This window comes from Pogona vitticeps, chromosome 5 (assembly GCF_051106095.1).
Source record: "Pogona vitticeps strain Pit_001003342236 chromosome 5, PviZW2.1, whole genome shotgun sequence".
Lineage (NCBI taxonomy): Eukaryota > Metazoa > Chordata > Lepidosauria > Squamata > Agamidae > Pogona > Pogona vitticeps.
Window position 1 is genome coordinate 190594693 of NC_135787.1, and position 22472 is coordinate 190617164.

General features: G+C 41.6%; 1 protein-coding gene across 1 annotated transcript; it reads left to right on the forward strand.

Moving 5' to 3' along the window:
• Nucleotides 1-1997: 1997 nt before the first annotated feature.
• Nucleotides 1998-19955, forward strand: LOC110088007 (sperm acrosome membrane-associated protein 1). The gene is made up of 7 exons (XM_020810035.3): nucleotides 1998-2265; nucleotides 7456-7518; nucleotides 11235-11336; nucleotides 11719-11825; nucleotides 13113-13248; nucleotides 16761-16881; nucleotides 19641-19955. Exons 1-7 carry the CDS (start codon nucleotides 1998-2000, stop codon nucleotides 19867-19869), a joined length of 1026 nt encoding a protein of 341 aa, XP_020665694.3. The 3' UTR covers nucleotides 19870-19955.
• The last annotated feature ends 2517 nt before the right edge of the window (nucleotides 19956-22472 follow it).

The following is a 22472-nucleotide window of genomic DNA, read 5'->3' on the forward strand; positions in this document are numbered from 1 at the left end:
AAAGGGGGGTCAGCTATAACTTCCGTAGGCACCAAAGTGTCCCAATCATACAACCCAACCAGCTTTCCTCGTGTGTTTCCTAAAAACATTGAGGAGAATTAGAGTTTTCAAAGGGGAAGGAATATCATTTCAAACATTATTTAGATTCAGCCGAGCAGAGAAAAGACAACTATCTGCTCATCCCAGCGGGTGGAAGTGATGCCCTCAGCCATGCTTTATTTCTGTTGAAATGGATCTTCCATTAGAAGAGGGAAAAAATTCTTTAAATGTTTAAGGTACACTTTGGAAGCTTATAAAAACAGTTTTCTGATGATGGAGGGAGAGGAAAGTCAAGGGAATCTGGAATATTCTGAAATGAAGAAAATAATAAAAACCTTGAACCTTCATGTATTGCTCTGGATGTTTTCAGATGGTTCCATGTATGAAGGATTTGAAAAATCTGTATTTGAAAATTTGAAAACTTTTCCTGTAGAAAATTCATGGTATTAAGTGTGTGTCACTAATGAGGTGAGCTGACCACTATAATTAGGAGTAATTAGGCACTCTGGATGTTCATAGTGGGATATAAATAGGGGAAGAAGTTCCAAATCTTTGTTGTTGCTGTAGTTTAGTTCAGGATGAAATCAAGATTAAAAGCTAGACGTGTGTATAAGGACCCGGTTGGTTTCCGTGGTTGTGAATGTATTGGGAAGAAATCATGGACTAACCTCCTCAAGTTTGTCCTTAAATACAGGAGAAGGAAAAATGAGCAATAAGGGAGAACATTTTTTTTCTTTAACAGGAGAGAGAGAAAGGATAAACTAATAACCAGAAGAACGAAATACCCAAGCTGATCATGTTACTCACCAGTTCCTCATCTCCCTGTCTACATCTGATGCAAACGTTACTGTTATTTTTAACAATTCTGAGCATTTTTCCCAGAACTTTTGATTACTGTTATTTTCAAGAATTCTGAGCATTTTTCCCAGAACTTTTGATGCTTGGGGAAAAAGATTTGAAATTCAAGCTACCGCACGACACAAACTTTCATGCAGCTTATCCAGCGCATATTTTCAATAAAAAGTACTTTGATGTTAAAATTTATAATAAACTAAAAGCGTAAGCCTGCGCTGTTTCAACAGACTTTTTTTTGAAGAATTTCTTTTAATCAGGACTGAATTTTTGCTTCAACACAAATGGCACACTTGAAAACACTGTGTTTTTTCCACACAAAGATGGCCATTTAGTTTCTACAATATGTGAAAGCCATTCTTGCTTTAAACTTGAGCAAGTTTTCTGGTTGGCTAGATTTCCCGGTCTCTTCACATGTTCTCTTTGACATGATGACATAAATTGTATCTTAATATATAGCCTAATGTGATAACAGCTTTTTTTTTAAAATCCCTCTAAATAAGTCATCAACCCTGCTCCTCCACTATTGTCATTTTGAGGGCTTCGTGGAAGTAGCCACTGACAGCACCAAGTGAGGAGGAAATGCACGTGATGTCATTATTTTGGGGGAAGACTCCCTGGATACAGAACGGTATCCAGTGCAAACGATGGTCATTTTTCACTAAAGTAGGCCTATCCTCAGTTTTGGGAAGTGAATAAGTGATGGAAATGTATGGAGGCCAAAACCATCTCATTGTGCAGCTTAAAATGGAGGGCACACCCATACAGTTGACTGTATACCCCGTGTCGTTTGGGAGGAGGGAACACTGGTCCTGAGAGATTCCTTGCCCAGCCGGACCGGGTGAAGGTCTCGGTCTGTGTTTTTGTTGAGAGAGGAGTAACTTTGGGCATTCCCTGCGTCAAGAACCGTGCCATTTTTGAGGGATTCGTTGAAAACAGTAGGTCATTCTGCTGCCTCTCTCTTCCTCCCCCCCAAGGAAGAAGGCGAAGAAGAGGGTCTCTGGGTGGGGAAAGGGATCTACGGGCGCTACCACTTAGAAAGCTGTGTTTTGTTTGTGCTGACAGTCACTCTCAGAATTCCGAAGCGACCTCATTGTGACACCTCAATGGTTCCCCAGGTGGTGACGGCGGTTCTTGCTTGCTTGGAGCCCTTCCGTGCCAGCTTGGCTCGGGGAAAGGACCGCAGGAGGTGCAAGGCAGGGAAAATGGGATGGCGTGAGACCAGAGGGGCATGGACGCTGGCCCTCTTACTGGTCTTGCTCCTCAACCTTCTGGCAGAGCCCTTGCACTCCACTAAGGAGGGCATCTCTCTAGAAACTGTGATCTCGGCCGCTGTAGTAGAGTTGCTGAAAGCAGAGGAAGACATGAAGAAGGGTGAGTGGCTCAATAGGAAGGTCAAAACCTTTTGAGCCTGCTGGGGGGTTCGCAGGCTTGGAGAGGAGCCAACAATGGCAGGATGCAGAGATTTGGGTGGTGGGGGTGGCTTCAATTTTGCAGATGCTTCGGCTTGACCCCGCAAAAGTACAATAGGTTTACAAGCATGTGTGGTATAAAGCTGGTGCTTCTAACATGCTTTTTCTTTCAGATTGCTTTCCCTTTCCTCTAAAGGTTTCAGTCCATGCCCTCAGGGCCCTCCTCCTCCATCGCATTGCTCTGAGTAATTTCTACAGAACTTTTGTTATTATCCACTTTAGGGAAGTGGAGAGCTGGGTTTTTGTGGAGGGAATATACAGCATTCCTTCTAGTGGATGATGCTTCATGTCTTGGGCCAAATATTTACACAGTCAAATAAGATTTATGCTTTCGGGAACACTTAATCCTTCCCTCCAGAGGATGTAAGGCTTCTTCATTCTTCTCCTCCCATAAATTTCATAGGCATTCAATGAGGCAGAGAGAAGATGTTTGTAAAGGAACTTAATTATAAAGCCGAAAGTGATCCATTGGAAAGGAGAATAATTTTCAGAACTCCAAATAATGCACTGAATGTGGAAAGTTAACACCAATCTGTTAACTTCAGAGATGGACTTCAAATTAAGCATGGATAATACTGAATCCATCTGTGACTAGAGCAGGATCAAAAATTTCTGTTCTTTTTCTCCTGAATAGAAAATGTGGATGTAATGTCCTTTCTCCTTCGTTTTGAGAGAAATGAGTTTACTTTTGGACCGTGCAAATGGGTAATGTTACTAATTCCTGGAGAAATCCGTTCATAACATGTCCCACCCACCTGTCCTCCAAAGTGTTGCATGCTATTTGATAGGCTCAGAACAACCCTGTAAGGTAGTTCAGGTTGAGAGAAAATGAGTGGTCCACAGGAAGTCAGTAATTTTGGTTACTTTATATTCTTTTTAATTTATTGGTTGCATTTATATATCACCCATCTAGCGACAAGCCACTACTCTGGGGAGTTTACAATGATTAAAACTTTCACACACCCCACCACTCTGACTAAGAATGAAGAAATCAGTCAGAAGACAGCAAGATCAAGATAGAATTGGAAACAATAGATCAGCAAAACATTCATATAAGGGGAAGATGTTCTTAAAGGTCTCCTTAAAAAGCTCAGTGTTAACATTTTATTTATTTATTTAGATTTATAACTCGCCCATTTAAGACATAAGACATAAGAAATTTATTTGTCATTGCACTCACAAGTGGGTGCAACGAAATGAGGTGCTCTTCCCCAAGGTAAAAACTGGACAACACCACTACAAAAAAAGTTAAAATATTCACAACACTCACCATACAAATGTAGATACCCCGTTTCTCCCAGCAATTAAAATTCCACCAAAAACTTATGACCCCACATTTAAACTCAATACTGCACTTCGGTAGAAGCTGTTCTTGCATCTGCTTGTCCTTGCTTTCAATACCCTGAATCTCCTTCTCGATGGTAATAGTTTAAAGAGCTGATGTCCCGGATGAGAGGAGTCTTTCAGTATGTTAGATATCTTCCTCTTACATCTGTCCTTACACAATTCTTCCAAAGAGGGGAGTGAACAGCCAATGATGTTTTGGGCCGTCTTAATCACCCTTTGAATTGCCTTTTTCTCTGCCACTGTGCAGCTCGTGAACCATACACAGAGACAGTAGGATAATATGCTCTCAATCGAACTCCGATAGAAGGTGGTTAACAGACTCTCAGTCAATTGTTGTTTTCTAAGAATCCTTAGAAAATACAACCGTTGTTGCGCCTTCCTGATTAACGCAGCGGTGTTCGCACTCCAAGTCAGGTCATTTGTTATGATGGTCCCAAGAAACTTACATTCAACCACCTGTTCCACACAAACTCCGTCTATATACAGTGGCTGAATGTCTGCTCTTTTTTTCCTATAGTCCACTATAAATTCCTTAGTTTTTTGGATGTTAAATAGAAGACTTTTTTTTGCACCAACGGGATAGCTGTAATACCTCATCCCGATACGCCGACTCATCATCCCCGGAAATAAGTCCTACTAGTGTAGTGTTGTCTGCAAATTTGATAATCCTATTACTGGGATGGTTATTGGTGCAATCTGATGAATAAATGGAGAACAGTAGTGGACTGAGGACACAACCTTGTGGAGTGCCAGTGCTGAGTATCTTGTCAGTAGAGATGTAGTCATTCAGTTTAACCCTTTGTGGACGATTTGTTAAAAAATCCAAAATCCACAAAAAGATAGAATCTGGAAAATCTAGATCTTTAAGTTTGACTATTAATCTGTGGAGTATAATGGTATTAAAAGCAGAGCTAAAGTCCGCAAACAGCATTCTTACATAATTCCCTTGTGTTTCCAAGTGGGATAAAACCATATAAAGCACTGTATTAATCGCATCCTCAGTTGATCTATTTTCTTTATAAGCAAACTGAAGCCCATCAAAGGAATCAGGAAGGCAGGAGATAATATATTTCCGAACTAGCTGCTCAAAGCACTTCATTAAGATTGAAGTTAGTGCCATGCTACTACTCTGGGTGGCTTACAAAATATTATTGAAACCATGTAAGGAGGGATGTTCAGCATTTAATGAGGTCTCAAACTGTTAATGGCCTTATAGGTTCGACTCTAGCCTCTGCACCTTTTTCAAATAAAACAGGAGTCGTTTTTAAAGTGAAATCCAAAGTTGGGTTTATTGTTTCATTTTAACGGTTCTCTTTGCAACTTCTCTTGCGGTGCCAACGGGCACCGTATGGGCAACCAGACACCGGGTTCAAAGGGGTTTAAGGATTTAACCTCCCATGGTCTGAGTAGGAAAGGGACATAACTCGGGTTAAATTGTTCCTCTCCTTCACTTCTTAACAACAGCAGGGTCTCCTCATCACCACCCTCTTTCCAGAGCGATTCCCCCTCTCTGTCCTCTTCTTCTTCCACACGCCATGCTCTGCGTTCCTCGGCTTCTCAGGCCACTGCCTCCTTTTCTTCTCTTAGTCTCTTTCTCCACTCTCGTGCCTCAGACTCCCCCCAATAGGACGGTCGTTGGGGTAGTCCCCTTCTCCGGCGATAATCTGCTTCTTCCCGGGGTACCTTTATCTTTTCCCACTTTTCCGTCCATGGGTCCTTGACCCAGATAAGTTCCTGACCCCCCAGTATGCTGTCTCTCTCCCCTTTTATTTCCCCCATTCCCTCCTCTATTGCGGACCTCCCCCTCTCTTCCCGCCAATTTCCCTTCAGTCTGTGTAGCTACAGTTAAACCTCATAGGTTTTCCTCCAATTCTCAGGTGTCCATTCCCTGAGGTATGCTCTCACGAGGGGTTGGTGGAGGGGTGGTCTGCACCTCTTTAGAAGACCCTACAGACGGATGGCACTCCAATGAGAGCTTCTATACTGTCCTCTCGCCTTTCACAGTTAGTATTAACATTTTGGATTTGGCATTGGAAGCAGGCAAGAACCCAGCACTTGCTTCCTGTAAAGGTGAATCAGTGTGTCATTTAAAACCGGATGCAGAGTAATGACTCGCGGTCCTCGATTTTAGTATCTCTAATTTTATTTGGTTCCAGTCTCAAGCTTGTGGCTCCAAATACCACAGCTGGGCACATGGTGGCTATTATGTCTGCTCTAGTGTGTCACAACCCTGCTAGTTCAGATGTGACAACATGAAGAGAGCAGTTGAAGGTTTATTTACTTGGGCATGAGTCCCATCAGGATCCACGAGGGTGTGTTCTGGGCAAAAATGTATAAAATGGGACTGTACTGCGAAAGTAAAAGATGTCCTAAGGATTGTCTCAACTATGTTCCTCCTGCTAATTAGGTCCTGGCTTTATTTTGGATTTTATTTTGGATTTTATTGGTCATTTCTTGACTGAAGGTATGTTAGCTAGGTTGAATGTAAGGGATCTGCTACTGCTTGAGTTAGAACTTCTCATACTGGCATTCTTTGGGCATTAAATACATTTTGACTTCCCGCCCCCTTGAAATGCAAGAAAACACTGGAAATTGTAAATAACCGAAGCCACTCCTATCCTGTCCTTTCATTTTAGAAGCATATATTTGAACACTTGTCAATGGTTTTGCTCTTTTCTGCAATGCACAGAAGAATGGGTGGAAGAGAGGAGAGACTGAAATACACCTCATCAGACTCGTAAAAGGAAATACATAAAGCTATGACTTCGTTTTGTACTGTAACATTGAGAAATTTACGTCATGGTCCTTGAGTTACTTAAATTGTGAAAAAACTAGTACTTAAAGGCATTGTATGTTTGAAATTAGACAGAAACAGGTAGGTTTTCAGCTAACACGTTTAGCGCATGATGCTTACTGGGAGACTAATATGTGTGCATCTGTGTGGAGTAAAGACAATACTGTGACTATGGAATTATTTTGAAATGGCCTCACAAACTACGTTTAAGGCGCAGGAGATCATACAGCGATGAAGAGTAGGCCTTGCTGAATTTGCCTCAGTAAATAAATTACATTACTAAGTCTGAAGTAGACATGGAGGCAGAGAGGAGATGGGCAGGATCTGTTCTCGATCATCCCTGAGTGCAGGACATACAACAATGGGCTGAAGTTACAGGAAGCCAGATTTAGGCTGAATATCAGGAAAAAAAACCTGTTAAGAATAGCACAACGATAGAACCAATAACCTTGGGAGGAGGTGGGGAGTGCTCCAATGCTGGAGGCCTTCAAGAGGAAATTGGACAACCACCTGTTAGATCTGCTTTGGTTTGGGTTCCAGGATTAAGCAGGGGATTGGACTCAGTGGCCTTCTAGGCACCTGGCAACTCTATGATTCTGTAGGCACGAATTGGCGGTTCATCTTGGTTCATCCAATAGCTGCACAGCTGCAGTTTGGCGCCTTGCCTCCCCTGGCAGGTGACCACTCTTAGGCAGCATCTGGAGGAGTTGGGGCAGGGAAGTTGAAGCATTGCCTCTGATGAGTGGGGCATCTGCCTGAGGAGGCAGGGCGCCGAACCATGGGAACAGCTATGCAGTTGTCATGAACATGCCCAGTGTGAGCCCCTAAGTAGAGAAGCTTCATTTTTCAGGTGAAAAGCATTAGAGAAGAACCAAGGAGTATGTTTTCCTATAATGAAGCAACTTTATGTTTTGTAATCAGCCTTTGGTTAACTTGGTGTCTTTTTTTTAGTTGAACATCATAATCAGACGCATCCCAAAGAAGTAGAATTTGGACCATGCACAGTTACATGTGGTAAGGGGGGAAAAATCTGAAAAATAGTGTAAGTTGGTGGGGGGAAGTTTCAATATTATGTTTAAGCCAGATTGTGCATGTTATTTATATTTTCCCATGGAGAGGTCCTTGAGTTACTTAAATTGGAAAAAAAATAGTACTAAAGGCAGTTTTCCTCAGGAACTGCCACACTATTCTACATATTCCCCCAGGAAGTCAGTGCACTTGCGACATCTGTCCTGCAGCTTCTTAAGTCCCTGCAAATAAAATTCTTCCGACTGCTGGTGTGACCACTCATTTGCAGCATTAGTTGCCTCCGGAACACTCCCAAATCGTTGTCCCTTTAAGTGTTTTTTGAGTTTGGGGAACAGATAATAGTCAGAAGGAGCCAGGTCGGGAGAATAGGGTGGATGGGGCATCACTTCAAAGCCTTAAGGACATCAGTTTTGCCATTCTTTCACCTGCAGTGTGTGACAAGGCGTTCTCATGCAACAGGATGACACCTTTGGAGAGCTTTCCTCAACGTTTTTCCTTGATGTTTTGTCTCAACTTCGTCAATAAAGCACAGTAATGTTTTGCATTGATGGTTGAACCCTGTTGGAGGTTGTCCACCAGCAGAACTCCCTTCTTATCCCAAAAAACTGTTGCCACTTGCTTCTGCACCAACCTTTGTACTCAGAACTTCTTTGGCCTGGGGGAACTACTGTGCCTCCATTCCTTAGACTGTTCCTTTGTCTCAGGATCATAACAGTAGATCCATGTCTCATCACCAGTTACCAGTTGCCTGGAAATCTGACTCATTTCTTGCAAAATGTTCCAAAACAGCCACCGATGACTCCACACGTTTCCTCTTTTGTTCAGTCGTCAAAAGTTGGGGGATCCACTTTGCTGCCAGCTTTCTCATTTCCAAGTCGTTGGGGATAATGGCACCAACTCTCTCACCATGATATTCTCAGATATGTTGCAATACTTTTGGCTGATATTTGGCGGTCCTCCATGATCATGTCATGGATGGCTTTCACATTTGCAGGCACAGAGACAGAAACAGGCCTTCCACTGGGTTTCTCACTTTCAACACTGAAATGGCCAGTTTTAAAATTGACAACCCAACGTTGCATATGAAGGGCTACTGTCACCGATAGTTTGTGACATTTCATCATGGATCTGCTTTGCACCTTTACCTTGGAGAAACAGGAACTTGATTATGGTCCCATCCAATTCCACATTGAACTTTTCTGGAGCTGCTGCCATGTTCACTTTAGACCTGAACATGAAAGATAAGTTAAAATCATAGGTAGTCGATTTTTGCACCATTGAATACAGACAAATTGGCCAATAGACCCTGCAATTTATAGCTTCCTAGCTCAATTTTTTCTGGGAAAAGTTCAATACTTATCAGCACCCCCTCGTACATCCTTCAGTTAAGAGTGAATCTGTAGCATTTTCCTCCAGTTGAAGTTTCCAAACTGTCTTCAAAGGCAGTTGAATGTGTTACAGTAGTCCAAACAAGATTAATATTCTTGGTTAACTCTCTCCCCTCCCCTCTTTTTAAAAAACCTACCATTTCTACACTCTACATGTGAGTGAAAGAAATGGCCCACAGATACATCTTTAGTAGAGGTCTGAATTTCTCATCACATATACCTTTGTTCTTTGCAAATTTGAAACGAGACATTTTCAGCTCTGTTTTTAAAATCAGATTGGGCCATTTTTCAGCATCTCTCCCGACATTTCTCCAATTATAATACTGCCGAAAAACCATAACAAAATATAGCGGTTTGTACTCCAAGGATGAGAAAATGCAGAATATTTTATCTCTCCCACCACTACCATTTCCAAACAGATTAATGCAGTACTGAAATACATTTTGCTCTGTTTATCTCTAGGTCACAAAAAGATCGTTAAAAAATTCTATTACTGCGTTGTACAGTAAACTAAGCATTTCTATAAATGAAACTCAAGTTATTCGGTATTTATTGGCAAGATAAATATTTTGGCAGAGGAGGAAAAATGTATTATTTGCATTGAAAATAACATAAAGTCCTTAAGTGAAATGTCGATGTCTTAAGATTTTAATAGCATGGAACAATCTTCGTTTTCAATGACCTCAATGCCCTGCCTGTTTACTAGGGAGTCGTGGCAGTCAAACCCGGTGCAGCTTATTTACTAAATATGAAAGAAAAGACATGTATAGGGCTGTCTCTTGTTTTCTGTCTTTGGAAAATTTAAAATTCCTGAAGTGGAGGATATCAGAGTAACATAGTAGAGTCCAAGCAGCCTCAGAAAATTTTGATTATGGTTATATATCCAGCAATTAATCCAGCAAAAGTTGTACGATGTGGACAGCTGGGGGCAAGTGTTTCTTCTTCTTCTTCTAACTATTTTAATGATTTTCTTCCCTCCATTTATTACCGTGCACGGCAGGCTTTCTAAGTACATCAGTAATAAAAGGTCAGGCATGACTGAGTTGCGTATTAAATGCCGTTAAATTGCATCTGAGTCAACGGTGACCATCATAGGGGTTTCAAGGTTATGGGAGAGGTTCAAGGTTTTACCAGAGCCACCACCCCGCGAGTTTCATGACTGAGTGGGGATCTGAATCCTAGACCGGCAGTCTTGTTTACTACACCACGCTGGCTCTAGTATGTTAATGGTTGCCACCCGGGAACAAGAGGTAGATGGCCTTCGCGTAAGAGTTTTGTCGCTGTTGTTTTCTCGAATGAGCTTAAAATAAAATGAACTTAAACAAATGAGCTTAAAATACTGTAAGACAAACAAAGACTTGCAATTTTTCTGAACACACCATTTTTTTTCTATGTTAAGTTTCACCATTTCCTTGTTTGGTTCCCTAATAAGTCAAAAATACGTATTTTGCTTCCAGCAGGCACCATGCAATGGTAGGGAATAAAAGAGTAAATGTTCAAACGACAGACCATAGCAATAGTCATTTTTCCCCCACAATGATGTACCATATTTTTCCGTGTATAAGACTACTTTTGGCTAAAATCTTTAGGCTAAAAAATGAGGGTTGTCTTATACATGGAAGTAAGCTGAAGCGAGAACAAAAACAAGTGGAGGGGAAAGCAGGGATCAAAGTGATCCTGCAGCGCTTTGATCCCTTTCCCCCTACACTTGCTAAGCCCCACTTAGGTTTCTTAATTTTAGATTAGAAAAGTGGGGGGGGGATCTTATACATGGGGGTGTCTTATACACGGAAAAATCCGGTATATCTTTTGAAGCCTAACAAGGTGAGATCGGTAGGACAGCTGAAGACTTTGTTCAATAACAGTTCATACTTTTTTGAGACACCTAAGAGAAATTCAGCATGGTACAGTATTTTTTTTCCTACTGAAAAAAATGTCAACAATGCCCCAGATACAAGTTGAAGTCCCTTGAAGGGCTGCTGCAAGCTAATTTTATTTATTTAAATTTTAGTTTGCCTGTTTGTTTTTAAGCAATGGGTAAATTGGCAGTTCAAGATCTGTTATAAAAAGAGAGTGTGTTTACATTGTCAGATGACGGGATCACCATGATATGGAGTTCTTTGGCAAAATAGGTGGAGTATATGAATCTGAGCTGCAAAAGGAAATTGGTTTGCTGGAACACTTAGAAGATGAGCTTCTCCTGAGTTGAGGAAGTGAACTGCAGCAGCATCCATTAGAAAAAGAGATGAAGAAAGGGCTAGAAACAAAAAAATATGTGCAGATGTAATTTTACTATTTCTGTTCTAATCAAAGGCATTGGCATGCGAGAAGTTATATTAACCAACGGTTGTCCTGTAAATGAAAAAAAGTGTATTGTGCGTATTGAAGAGTGCAAAGGGCCACCAGATTGTGGTTGTAAGTACCAAATAAATTTGTATTTGACTTCAGTTAGGTTGTCTGTTCAACAATTCACGATCTTTGATTGTATTCCTGTCTTGAGCAGGGGGTTGGACTTGATGGCCTTGTAGGCCCTTTCCAACTTCACTTTTCTGTGATTCTATGATCATTTGGGTCAGCTAAAACGGGCATTTTCCTTTCCTACTTCCTAGAGAACGAGATACCTTCAGTAGTTTTTAATATTAGTCTATTAGCAAACAACGTTATATTCATTCCAGTTAAAATGATATTTTTCAGGGTTTGCACTTGTTATTGGAATAATCCTGATATTATGACGCCTACAATAATAGGATTTTATTTAGTTCCAGCACAGCGTAAGTGGAAAAACTCTCTCTTGCAGGGGGCAAGCCTCTTGCTGAAACTCTTGAAAGCGTGAAGATGCCTTGTATTTTTGTGCCTCCAGAGAATCGATTTCAGTATACTTGGAAAATGTTAATTCCAGACCAGGTGACTACTTAATTCTATGTTTGTTTGTTTGTTTACAAAAAATTGTACGCAATTACCAATGGTTTCTGAATGGCGCGTTTTATGCTGTGTTTTGTGAATATTTGGCCTGATGAGGTTCTCTATAGACCTCATTTCTATGCCAAAGGAGGTTAACTATCTTAATCTTTTATTTCTAATGTCTTCCTCGTTAAATCCTGATTTTCCTTAGTGCTCACTATTTGCAACTTACGTTATCTTTGACTCTGGACAAGCCAGATCAATCACGGAGATGTACAAAACAATGCACCTATTCGCAGAAAGAGATTGTCGTCTAAATTACAGAAACAGCTACCTGAAGGACAAAGTATAGAAATCAAAAAGCATAAAAAACCTGAATTATTAAATTCTTTATCCAGTGCCTCCTTGCTAAACCTCTGTTTTTTCTTCTGCTCGACACTAAGCGTATAGGCTCAATGCTGAGAGAACCCTGCCCCTTTTCCTTAATTTTAGTCATAGATATTCCTGTTCTAGGACCCTGGAGGTCATGGAAAGAGAGGAAACAATAGATTGTAGTACGCTAAGTCCTCCTGGGAAACCTTGGCCGAAACAGCTTGCTAAATGTTGGAGTTATTCGTTACATCCACAATATTTCAGAATACAAGATCTCCTTTGAGTGTTTATTGGGGGAGAAAGGAGCATGAGAAAGGTACCGTAGTAGATTTGTGAGTGCAGAATCCCCTGGAAGAATTGTGTATTTTGGAATGGCACCACGCATAATAACTCTGGCATTTTTGAGAATGGCTTTCCCTTTAGTTTCTTCTTTTGACTGTCAAGTGCTTCCTCTCCCCCTTTGATTCGTTTTTTTATTTATAAAAGAACCATTGGTTTCAAACAGAGGTTCCTAGCCCCGCTGGCTTGTCTCATAATATCATTTATTTGTATTATTGAAATAAACTTAGAATAAGAGCAATAGAACTGCAGAGCTTGAAGAGGGAGTTACGGATCATTGAGCCCAGACCCTCTCAAGGAGGCACAGTGGAGAATCGAACTTCCAACCTGCAGCCAGAGACCTTAACCACTGAGCATATCCAGTAGATCTTTTCAAAGTAAGCTTTGAAGCTAAAGCTTACTTTGAAACCAGACTTTCTTGAGAACTTTAATTGCATGGGAAATGGATACTTGATGCAAAAAGCAGATGAGATCTAGCACCACCACCCCGTTTCCAAATTGTCAGAAGATTTTAGCACAGTGCCTACTAAATTATGAGTTAATTCAACTTTGTCTTTCTTGTCGCCTTTGAATTGATAGCAATCACTCATTATTCCTAACGATTCAGCTGTTCTGGAAGTGCACAGAGATACTCACCCAGTTGCTTTCGAGTGTGATACGACGGAAGATGAAGAGTTGATTGCATCTGTAAAATATACAGTATATTCAACTGATGGTAAGTTTATGGAAGTCTTTAAAATATTTAGAGAGATACATTAGGCCAACCTTTTGGAGAATTTATTGGGTTTCTATCTGGACGGCTTACGGAAAAATGTGTACGTAAAACAAAAACAAAGTAGAAAAAAGGGAAAACCCTTTTTTAATATCACACCTGTATCATAAACACAAATCCCAAGTGACAGATAATCTCTCCTCTTTATCACAACAATACACCCACAACAAGACACACTAATCATCCATCTCCAGAAAAGGACAAAAGCCTATCTCACAGCCATAAATACTCCACTCCCAAGCCAACTACACCAGAGCACAGAGTGCTGTCCTCTGAAGATGCCGGCCACAGAGACTGGTTAAATGTTAGGAAGAACAACCTTCAGAACACGGCCAAAGAGCCTGAAAAACCCACAACAACAATTACCTTATAATCTTTATTAACTACACAACATATTTATCGGAGGAGCCAACTTTTCACAGAAGGTCTGTATTAGCAATCACATATGCATAAAACTTCACAGGTAATATTCTTCAAATTGTACTTCCGATTGGGAGCAAAGCAAATAAACCTGAACCTACCCTGTGGCTGCTCACACACTGCACAGGCTCAGAGGTAACCTTGCTAGTCTTGGACGCCCAAACAAGGCTCCGGCGCAGGCAGGGGGAAAGAGGCACCGGACAAAGCTGAACGAGGCAGCCTCCCCTCCCCCAAGGGTCATAAGTTCAAGTCTGGGGAGTGTGGGAGTTGGAGTCCCCAAAAGGGACTTTGAACACACACACTCCGGGCGCTCTCCTTCCCCATCAATGCGCTCAGGCTCTGCTTCCTCCTGCCTGGCTCAGGGGGTGGCGCTCGGCTTGCGCTGCCATTCTGGGCTCCATGTGGGCTGGGCGAGCATGGGGGATCACCAAGCAGCTGCCGCCGTGGCAAGAGGGGGCGAGGACTGCGCTCCAGCGCCGGCAGCAGATAACGAGGGGTGGGTGGGTAGGGGCTGGGAAAGATGGGGAGTCCTTCCACCTCTCCCCCTCCCATCCAAAATTATAACTTAAGCTATACAACAGCCGGACATTTTAAAGGTTTTTGTGATCTTAAATGCCAAGAAGGCTCATATGGGGAGATGCAGTCCTTCTGTTGGCCTGGACCTAAGCTGCAGAGCTGTAGAATATCCCATTCGTTGGAATAAATTGCTTGACTGCCCAAATTTATGTTGATAGAAATTAGAATCGGGGAGTGCCTTACTCTGCTCTCTGGTATGGTTATTAACTAAACTGGCTGCTGTTTAAGGCCTGTATTCTGTGTTACTTCTGCTCATAGTCTGAGGAAATCTTTTCAAGGGCAAGAATCCTGCTTGGTGCAAGCAGTGTTTTAATAGCCTATGGGGCTTCTTCCTCTTGGCCTAAAACACACCCCCCTTCATTTCAGTGAGTTTGTTCCCAAGGAAAAAGCTGCGTTGGCATTTCTTTGCACAAACTCTTTGAAAAAAATAAAGCTTCTGGACTGCCCAATGTAGTGAAATCATCACTTAGGGTGGTTTGCACATTATAAACAACCAGACAAAAAAATACTCAGAATAAATACCTGTATTCCCCATTAATCAACGCTGAGAGAAAAAGCTACTTTCCTCTGACTCCTGACAAATATCTCCACCAAATTACAATAAATCGTAACAGAATAAACAAATATAACAAATATGTTGTTGTTGTTTAGTTGTTAGGTCGGGTCGACTCTTCATGACCCCACGGAGCAGAGCATGCCAGGCTCTCTTGTCTTCCACTGCCTCCCGGAGTTGGATCAAATTCATGTTGATAGCTTCGATGACACTGTCCAGCCATCTCGTCCTCTGTCATTCCCTTCCCCTCTTGCCTTCGCACTTTCCCAAAATCAGGGTCATTTCCAGGGAGTCTTCTCATGAGATGGCCAAAGTATTTAGAGCCTCAGCTTCAGGATCTGTCCTTCCAGTGAGCACTCAGGGTTGATTTACTTCTGAACGGATAGGTTTGTTCTCCTTACAGTCCAGGAGACTCTCAAGGATCTCCTCCAACACCACAATTCAAAAGCATCAATTCTTCGACAGTCAGCCTTCTTTATGGTCCAGCTCTCACTTGCATACAGCACTACAGGAAAAACCATACATTTGACTATGTGGACTTTGGTCGGCAAGATGATGTCTCTGCTTTTTAAGATGCTCTCTAGGTTTGTCATTGCTTTCCTCCCAAGAAGCAGGCATCTTTTAATTTTGTGGCTGCTGTCACCATCTGCATTGATCATGGAGCCCAAGAAAGTAAAATCTGTCACTACCTTCATATTTTCCCCTTCTATTTGCCGGACGTGATGGGACCGGTGGCCATGATCTTAGCTTTTTTGATGTTGAGCTTCAGACCAGTTTTGGCGCTCTCCTCTTTCACCCTCATTAAGAGGTTCTTTAATTCCTCCTCACTTTCTGCCATCAGAGTGGTACTGTCTGCATATCGGAGGTTGTTGATATTTCTTTCGGCAATCTTAATTCCGTTTTGGGAGTCCTCCAGTCCTGCCTTTTGCATGATGTATTCTGCATATACGTTAAATAGGCAGGGAGACAATATACAGGCTTGTCATACTCATTTCCCAAATTTGAACCAATCAGTTGTTCCATATCCAGTTCTAACTGTTGCTTCCTGTCCTACACAACCCCGTAGAACACATAAAGAAGACTAAAGTAACATCAATTACAAACGATAACATACAGGTTGCGAAAAAGTGATGTATGTTCTTGCCATAGAATTCTGTAAACAATTCTTGTCTTGTTCCTAGTGTTGGTTTCCTTTACATCTCTCGGGACAAACACCCTCCATAGTGAGTATCGGGTGGACAGAGTAGATATTCTTGGGAAGGGGAGCTCCAGCGAGAATGAGGTCCCAAACCATTCAAGGCTTTAGAAGTCATAATTCTAAGATGCCATCACTTTATAATATTACCAGCTTAAGCCAGGGTCTGAGGAAACTGTGCTAAATAAATAAGAACGATCCCCAGTTAGAGCAAGAGATGCTTAATTGTGATGTATTGAGCCATGGGCAAGGATATGTAGACCCCAACGCCAGTTATTTATTTTTTCATTTATCTAAACCTATTTTAAAGACATATTCATTTTTGTGCTGTTTTGAAGTTGCTATGATATGTCTAGTAAGTTAACCTGCTTTTAGCTTACAAAGTCATTAAATTCTTTTATGTAAACGTCCTGAAGGGTTAACGTGTGTTATCAAACATCTGGTTTGACCAAAGTACTGCTGATGTTGTGGAAGTATTATGTGTGTAGTGTGTCATTTCTTTTGATGCCATACGTTTAATTATTCTGGTGTTATTGCCATGTTATCCCCCCCCCCCAAATTATACACTCAGGATACTCTCAGATCAGTTTTACTGAGGATTATAGTAGGGAACTGATCTTGTAACTGCTCTGACTTTTTATTCATAATGTTTAATATTCTGCCTCTCAGAAGATTTTTTATAACAGTCATAAATGTTCTGCTTCTCTTCAGAATTGGAAACGAGGCGGTCTCGAAAGCCAAGCGCAAATGCAGTACTGGTGTTTGTCCTTGTAACTGGAATTATTATTTGCGTTGGTGTGCTCTTCGCAATAATCTTCGTACTTTTTAATTGGTGAGTAAATGGGGGCTAGGTGTGTAGTTATTAAGAACTGCAATCCACTTGCTTTTCCTGTTGTATGCCATGATAATTGTATTTCTCGTCAGGTTAACGTGTGGGATGATGTGTGAATTACAGAAGGTGTCTTTCAGGTACAAATATAAAACCAAAGGTGCATATTTAGAACTTCAAAGTTACAACATATAAATAAATAGCTACTTGAATTACTTTCCTAGGATAACTAATTCCTTTTCAGTAACTTAAGGCATTATTTTATTGCATTACTCTTTCCAGGAAGGCTGCTTTGTTTGTTTGCTCCATCAATAGCAAAACGAGATATTAAACAAAAGCACAAAGCATTGTAATGTCTTCGTTTCAGATTTTGTGGGTACAATTTATTTTTTTCAGCCACACGGAACTTAGTAAAAAAACAACTTTATTCCTTTTGCAGAGCAGCTACCATTTTTTAAGTTTTCATAAGAGAGGCATGGATTGACTAATGATGGAGGAGGAATACTGTATGGTTCAAGTGCCGGCTTAAGCTGTGCCATGTGATCTGTGGGTGTTGAGCTGATGACCAGATGGGTGAGAGCTGTTTGGTTTGTCCCACAAGCCAGCAAGCAGCTTTATAGCATTCTGGTTTCTTTAAGTAATGAGAAAGAACTACTTGGTTGCTTTTGAGAAATTGATTTATTTCATTGATTTATATACCACCCCATTAATGCAATCCACTATTCTGAGCCGTTCACAATATAAGAAAACCAAACAAGCCACAATAAAAGCAGCAACGAGAAAACCATAAAAGGAAACAAAACAAACAAATCCATTTGGTCATCAAACCCCACAACAGGCTGGTGTTCTCCATATTATGATGGCAGGGCACAAGACAAAGAAAATTCAGATGAGTTTGTACTCAAAAGTGTCGCTGAAGCTCAGAGTCTAAAGCAACCACTTTAAAATGGGGTGGGAGGGGGCCAGGCACGGCCCGATCAGGAACCAATTTCAAAAGTCTGGTGCCACTTCTCATTGCTGATTTTCTGGCCTCCTTCGGAGTGACCACCTGGAGGGGCATTGTCTGGGGGAGGGATCTGGTGGCTCATGTAGATGATCTTGGGAAAAGATGCTCCGACAAGTGACAGGGTCCAAAACCATGAATGGCTTTCTCGTGAGCCGTCAAACCTTGAACTTGACCCAGGACATCACAGGTAACCTGTGAACATGGAAGTATATAGTTACTTTTTAACAATGGCAATTACCACAGTAACTAATGGCTGGAGGAGGCTTTTCAAATTGCAACGGTAGCAAGTTACTTTTTGAAAATCACTTGCCAAAGCTGTGATACCCGTGGACAAACAAGACATACCTAAGACCCACTTATTTGGAAGTGAAGGGAAGTGATGCATTTCTAACAGTGTACTTGAAATGAAAAATAAAAAAGGACAGGAAGGAAGAGGTCTTTTGAGAGATGACGGTCCCAGAAAGGGATCCTAAGACCGCTAGGTAGGAGAGGAAGTCATTTTTGAAAGCTAGAAGAATGAAAGAGAGGATCTGTGGAAGGCTGTCTACATAGTCAAGGAAGGCTGTAGAGGGGACTAGAAGCTCTGAGAATAGGGGGGGAAGTACAGGAGAATTCGGCCAAAGGTTCCAACATCAGTATAACATCTGACCAATGACCAGAGGAGAATTACTTTAAAGTGGAAATAGTGCACTTACACAGCACTCTCTCTGTGCAACTGAAAAGGTGCAGAAGTGGGTATTTGGGAAGGGGTGGAGCCCAACATCCCTGTTATAATGACTGGCCTCTCTGGGTATGTCTGGTAAAAGCTCTTCTCTGATGGTCCTGGCAAGGTGCTGCTATAGTTAGAGCATGAAGAGCATTGAGCCAAGCAGGTCAGTGGGCTGAGTCGGTCAAAGGTAGCTTCGTACGTTCTTATATATGGTCCGTGCAAATGGTTTGGAAATGATACCATTGCTCATAATGTATATAGTGGGACCCCCTTACCACGGGATCAGTATCCGCTGATTCACTTATCCGCGGCCTGAAAATATTAAACGGAAAATCCTAGAAATATCTATTTGTAAAAGGAAGTTACCCGAGCTGGCCACTAGAAGGAGCCAGAGACCATGCTATACTGTATATCACATTTGTTATCAGCATCCACAGAGAGGTTGGGCTTGGAACAGTTCCCCCGTGGATATGGGGGTTCTAATGGACCCTCAGCCCTGTCTCTTTCTCTTGTAGTCAGGGTTACAGAAGGAGAAGGCAGAAGAAGTCTTAAGGCAGAAAATCCTGCTTGCATGGACAATGACACAAGCTATTTTCTCCCCCTTTCTCCCTAGCTTAGCTGTCTTGCCCCACTGATCATGCAGCCAGTTTCCCAGTTGGGAGGATTTGGGCACGCAGTGGGGGCAATTTGGAAAATAACATTATTGTACCTGTCACTGACTGCACAATTGGCCTTGTGCAATTGCTTTAAGTCAGGGAGGTTCAGCCCAAAATCTCTTTGACCACAGGCAATATTACAGGGGTGGGAGTCAGGTTTTAGAAAAAGAGTGGTTGTGGTCTACCGAGGTTTGTGGATGGAGGACAACGGGCCTTTCTATGCGTGCCCATCCCTGCAACGATGTAAAAAAGAAAAAAGAACACTGGTTCAAATATATTTTATTCGTGCCTCTTGAATTTTTCTCTCTTCAGTCCTGATTAAAGATAATGCAAAACCAGATCGAATTGGGCTGAGGGTTTGTGTGACTCTTTGGTTGTGACTTTTTAACAGGGCTGCTGTAAAGGTTTTCTGGCAAACCAAAGTTCGGAAGAGCCGAGAATCGATGAGCTCAAGTCTTGTGAGAAGTTCCTCCGGGTTGACCCCGACGGTAGATTTGTCTCAGATCTCACAGCTAGAAAGCAGCTCCCACAGACAGGCGTCTTACCACGAATGGAACGAGCCCCTCAGAGAAGGAGGAGGAGGAGGAGGAACAGAAGAAGAAGAAAGAGGAAATAATTAGAAGAGATTACTTTGAGAGAGAGATTATTTTAAAAAGAGGTTCTATTGAAGTATGCCCAAAATAATAAAGAGTATCCTTTCTGAGAAGTGCTTCTTACGGCTCCGATGAATCTTGCTTTAGGCATGTTGAGACACTGGGGTGAGAAAGCCCCACCCAGACTCTTATCGATGGATGAAAGTGATTTGATCCAGGATGAAGGCCTATGGATATGTCTGAAGATGAGAACGTTTTTGAGGCATTCTTCTTATCAGACTCGCACCATAAATAGCCCCGACATCCTGAATCTAAATCATCTCAGCTGGTGCATCTTTGTGTGGTGTGTTTTTTTAAGTTGTAGGGAACTGGCTCATCAAATAAAAACGGAAGGATACAAGGCGAAACCATTTCAGGATGTCTGGAATAGGTAACAATTCATTCATAGGCATCTTTCAGTCTTGAGAGACAATGGTAATGTGCTCTGTATGGAGGACTTTGACGCTGTATGCGAAACTGGAGTGTCCTCTCCAGAGCAAGAAGCCTGGGTAAAATAATATGGAGGATAGGCTGTTACCCAAGCAGCAAATCCCCCCTCTCCACATCGCTGAAATAGTCCAATGTGTAGTGTCTTTATTGCGTATTGAAAAGCTTTAAAAACCTTATTGCTTAATGCGTTTCAGGAGGACCTTCCTCAGAAGCTTAAAAGTAAACAAAATGATAAATATGTACATATGAGGCATAGCCTTATAAACCATTATGTGGCTCAAGACCTTATTAACTCATCACAAAACTTATAAAAACCAAGCAAATAGGACAATAAACGTGTGTGTGTGTGTGTGTGTGTGTGACTGAGGACCTATATTTTATACACTTAAAAAATGAATGTTAAAAAATGTTAAAGCCTTATAAATGACCTCAATAAGAGAAATAGTCAACACATACCAAAATCTTTATATTTCTCTGAGGGTTTGGCTACATGGTTGAAATGAATGTGGAGCTGGATTGGAGCTTTCAAAACTGATTTAACGTCATGAGGCTTTATGTTTGTGTATATGTCCTTTTGGGTCAGTTTTTATTCTCGTGTCATCGTGCCTTTTCCTCAAGAGTTTACACGGAAATATCAAGCAAGGGCGATGAGCTGACAGACATGGAAAAAAAAAGCTCTAAGCTCTTTCCCCCTACCCAGACAAGCCAATATGCTCAGTAGCGTTTTCTAAGCCCAGCAACAATAACTGCCCTCCTTCTCCTCAGGTTACTATGCTTCCCCCCCCCTGACCTTCCCCCCCCCCATTAGCCTCTTGAGGAGCCTCATGGCAGCTTTGGATGGCCCATTAGAAGTGCAGCTAATTAGTGCAGATGATTTCCTCCTCATCGCTCCTGCTGTTCCTGCTTTTTTTGGTTTAGAAAAGTCAGCCTTGCTCTGATCTGATGGAAAGACAGCATCCCGTCGGTCTTCAAGGAAAGAGTTAAATCTCTGCCCTTCCCTCCTATGCGATCACAATCTTCAGTCTTTTAAGACCTTCCCAGATATCTGGAATGCTGATGGAGAAGGAGCAACGAAACTAATGAACACATGCAGGGCTTCTATAAATATAACATTTTACTTTTTAGACTAATTTTTTATGTATTTCAAATGGGCATAGTGCTAAATCGATGTTACAGAGAGGAAAAAAAAAGTAAGAGATTAGTATCTGCAGGGTATTCTGCAGTCTGAGACCCGTAATGTTAGCATCCCATATTTGACAAACCCCACAGACACAATTTACTCTGACACAGGCATTATTCACACATGCCAAAATGATTCAAAATAATTCACATTTATAATCTGGTTACAATCAACAACCCCTTTCCAAACTTGCTTTCTAACCAAAAACTGTGCTTAGCTGTGCTTTGTGCAGGCGGATATTTTTAAATCAATTTCAAGTGTGCTAAACCCCATGCAAAACCAGGAGCATTATGATGTCTCAATGAATAGGTGTCTGACATCCTAGGAAATGTCATGCAGTTGTTGGGAAAAAGGTCGGTTGAACTCGGTGAGAGACTTCTGAGTAAACATGTATAGGACTGTGCCGTGAGCCTACTCTATAATCAGTAGATCTACGTGCATGTAACTTGCCATTGGATTGTGTTGTTGGTGTTTATCAGCCCATCTGTTGGGTCATGTCAGTTGTGTAATATCAGGGCAACTTTCTACCTGGCTGTGAAGGACAAAGAGCATTGCTCAACTGGCTTGCTTACCTTTAGAGAGGATGATAAAGAAGAGACCATGGTCTCAGGATGTACATTTTACTAACTATACCTTTCAGTGCTTTTTTTTCTTCTTGATTTTCCTTTTAAAAAATTTTCCCAATGTATAACTTACAAATATACAAAAATGACATCCTATATATGTACATATATATCTATATCTTTGCTCTTGGGGCAAAGGTCTAGGATCCCACTTAGCAGAATGGACAGGAAGACACCCAAATGGCAGCAAGATGATTGTGGCCTCATAGTAAGCTGGCCAATGTCGAGCCCTGAAGTACGAGGCCAGGTTGTATGGCATCGGGAACAGAGGGCCTTCAAAACTGAAGCCTCTTGGTGGATAATAGCCTCGATGCCGAGCATGATCAGGGTCAAGGTAC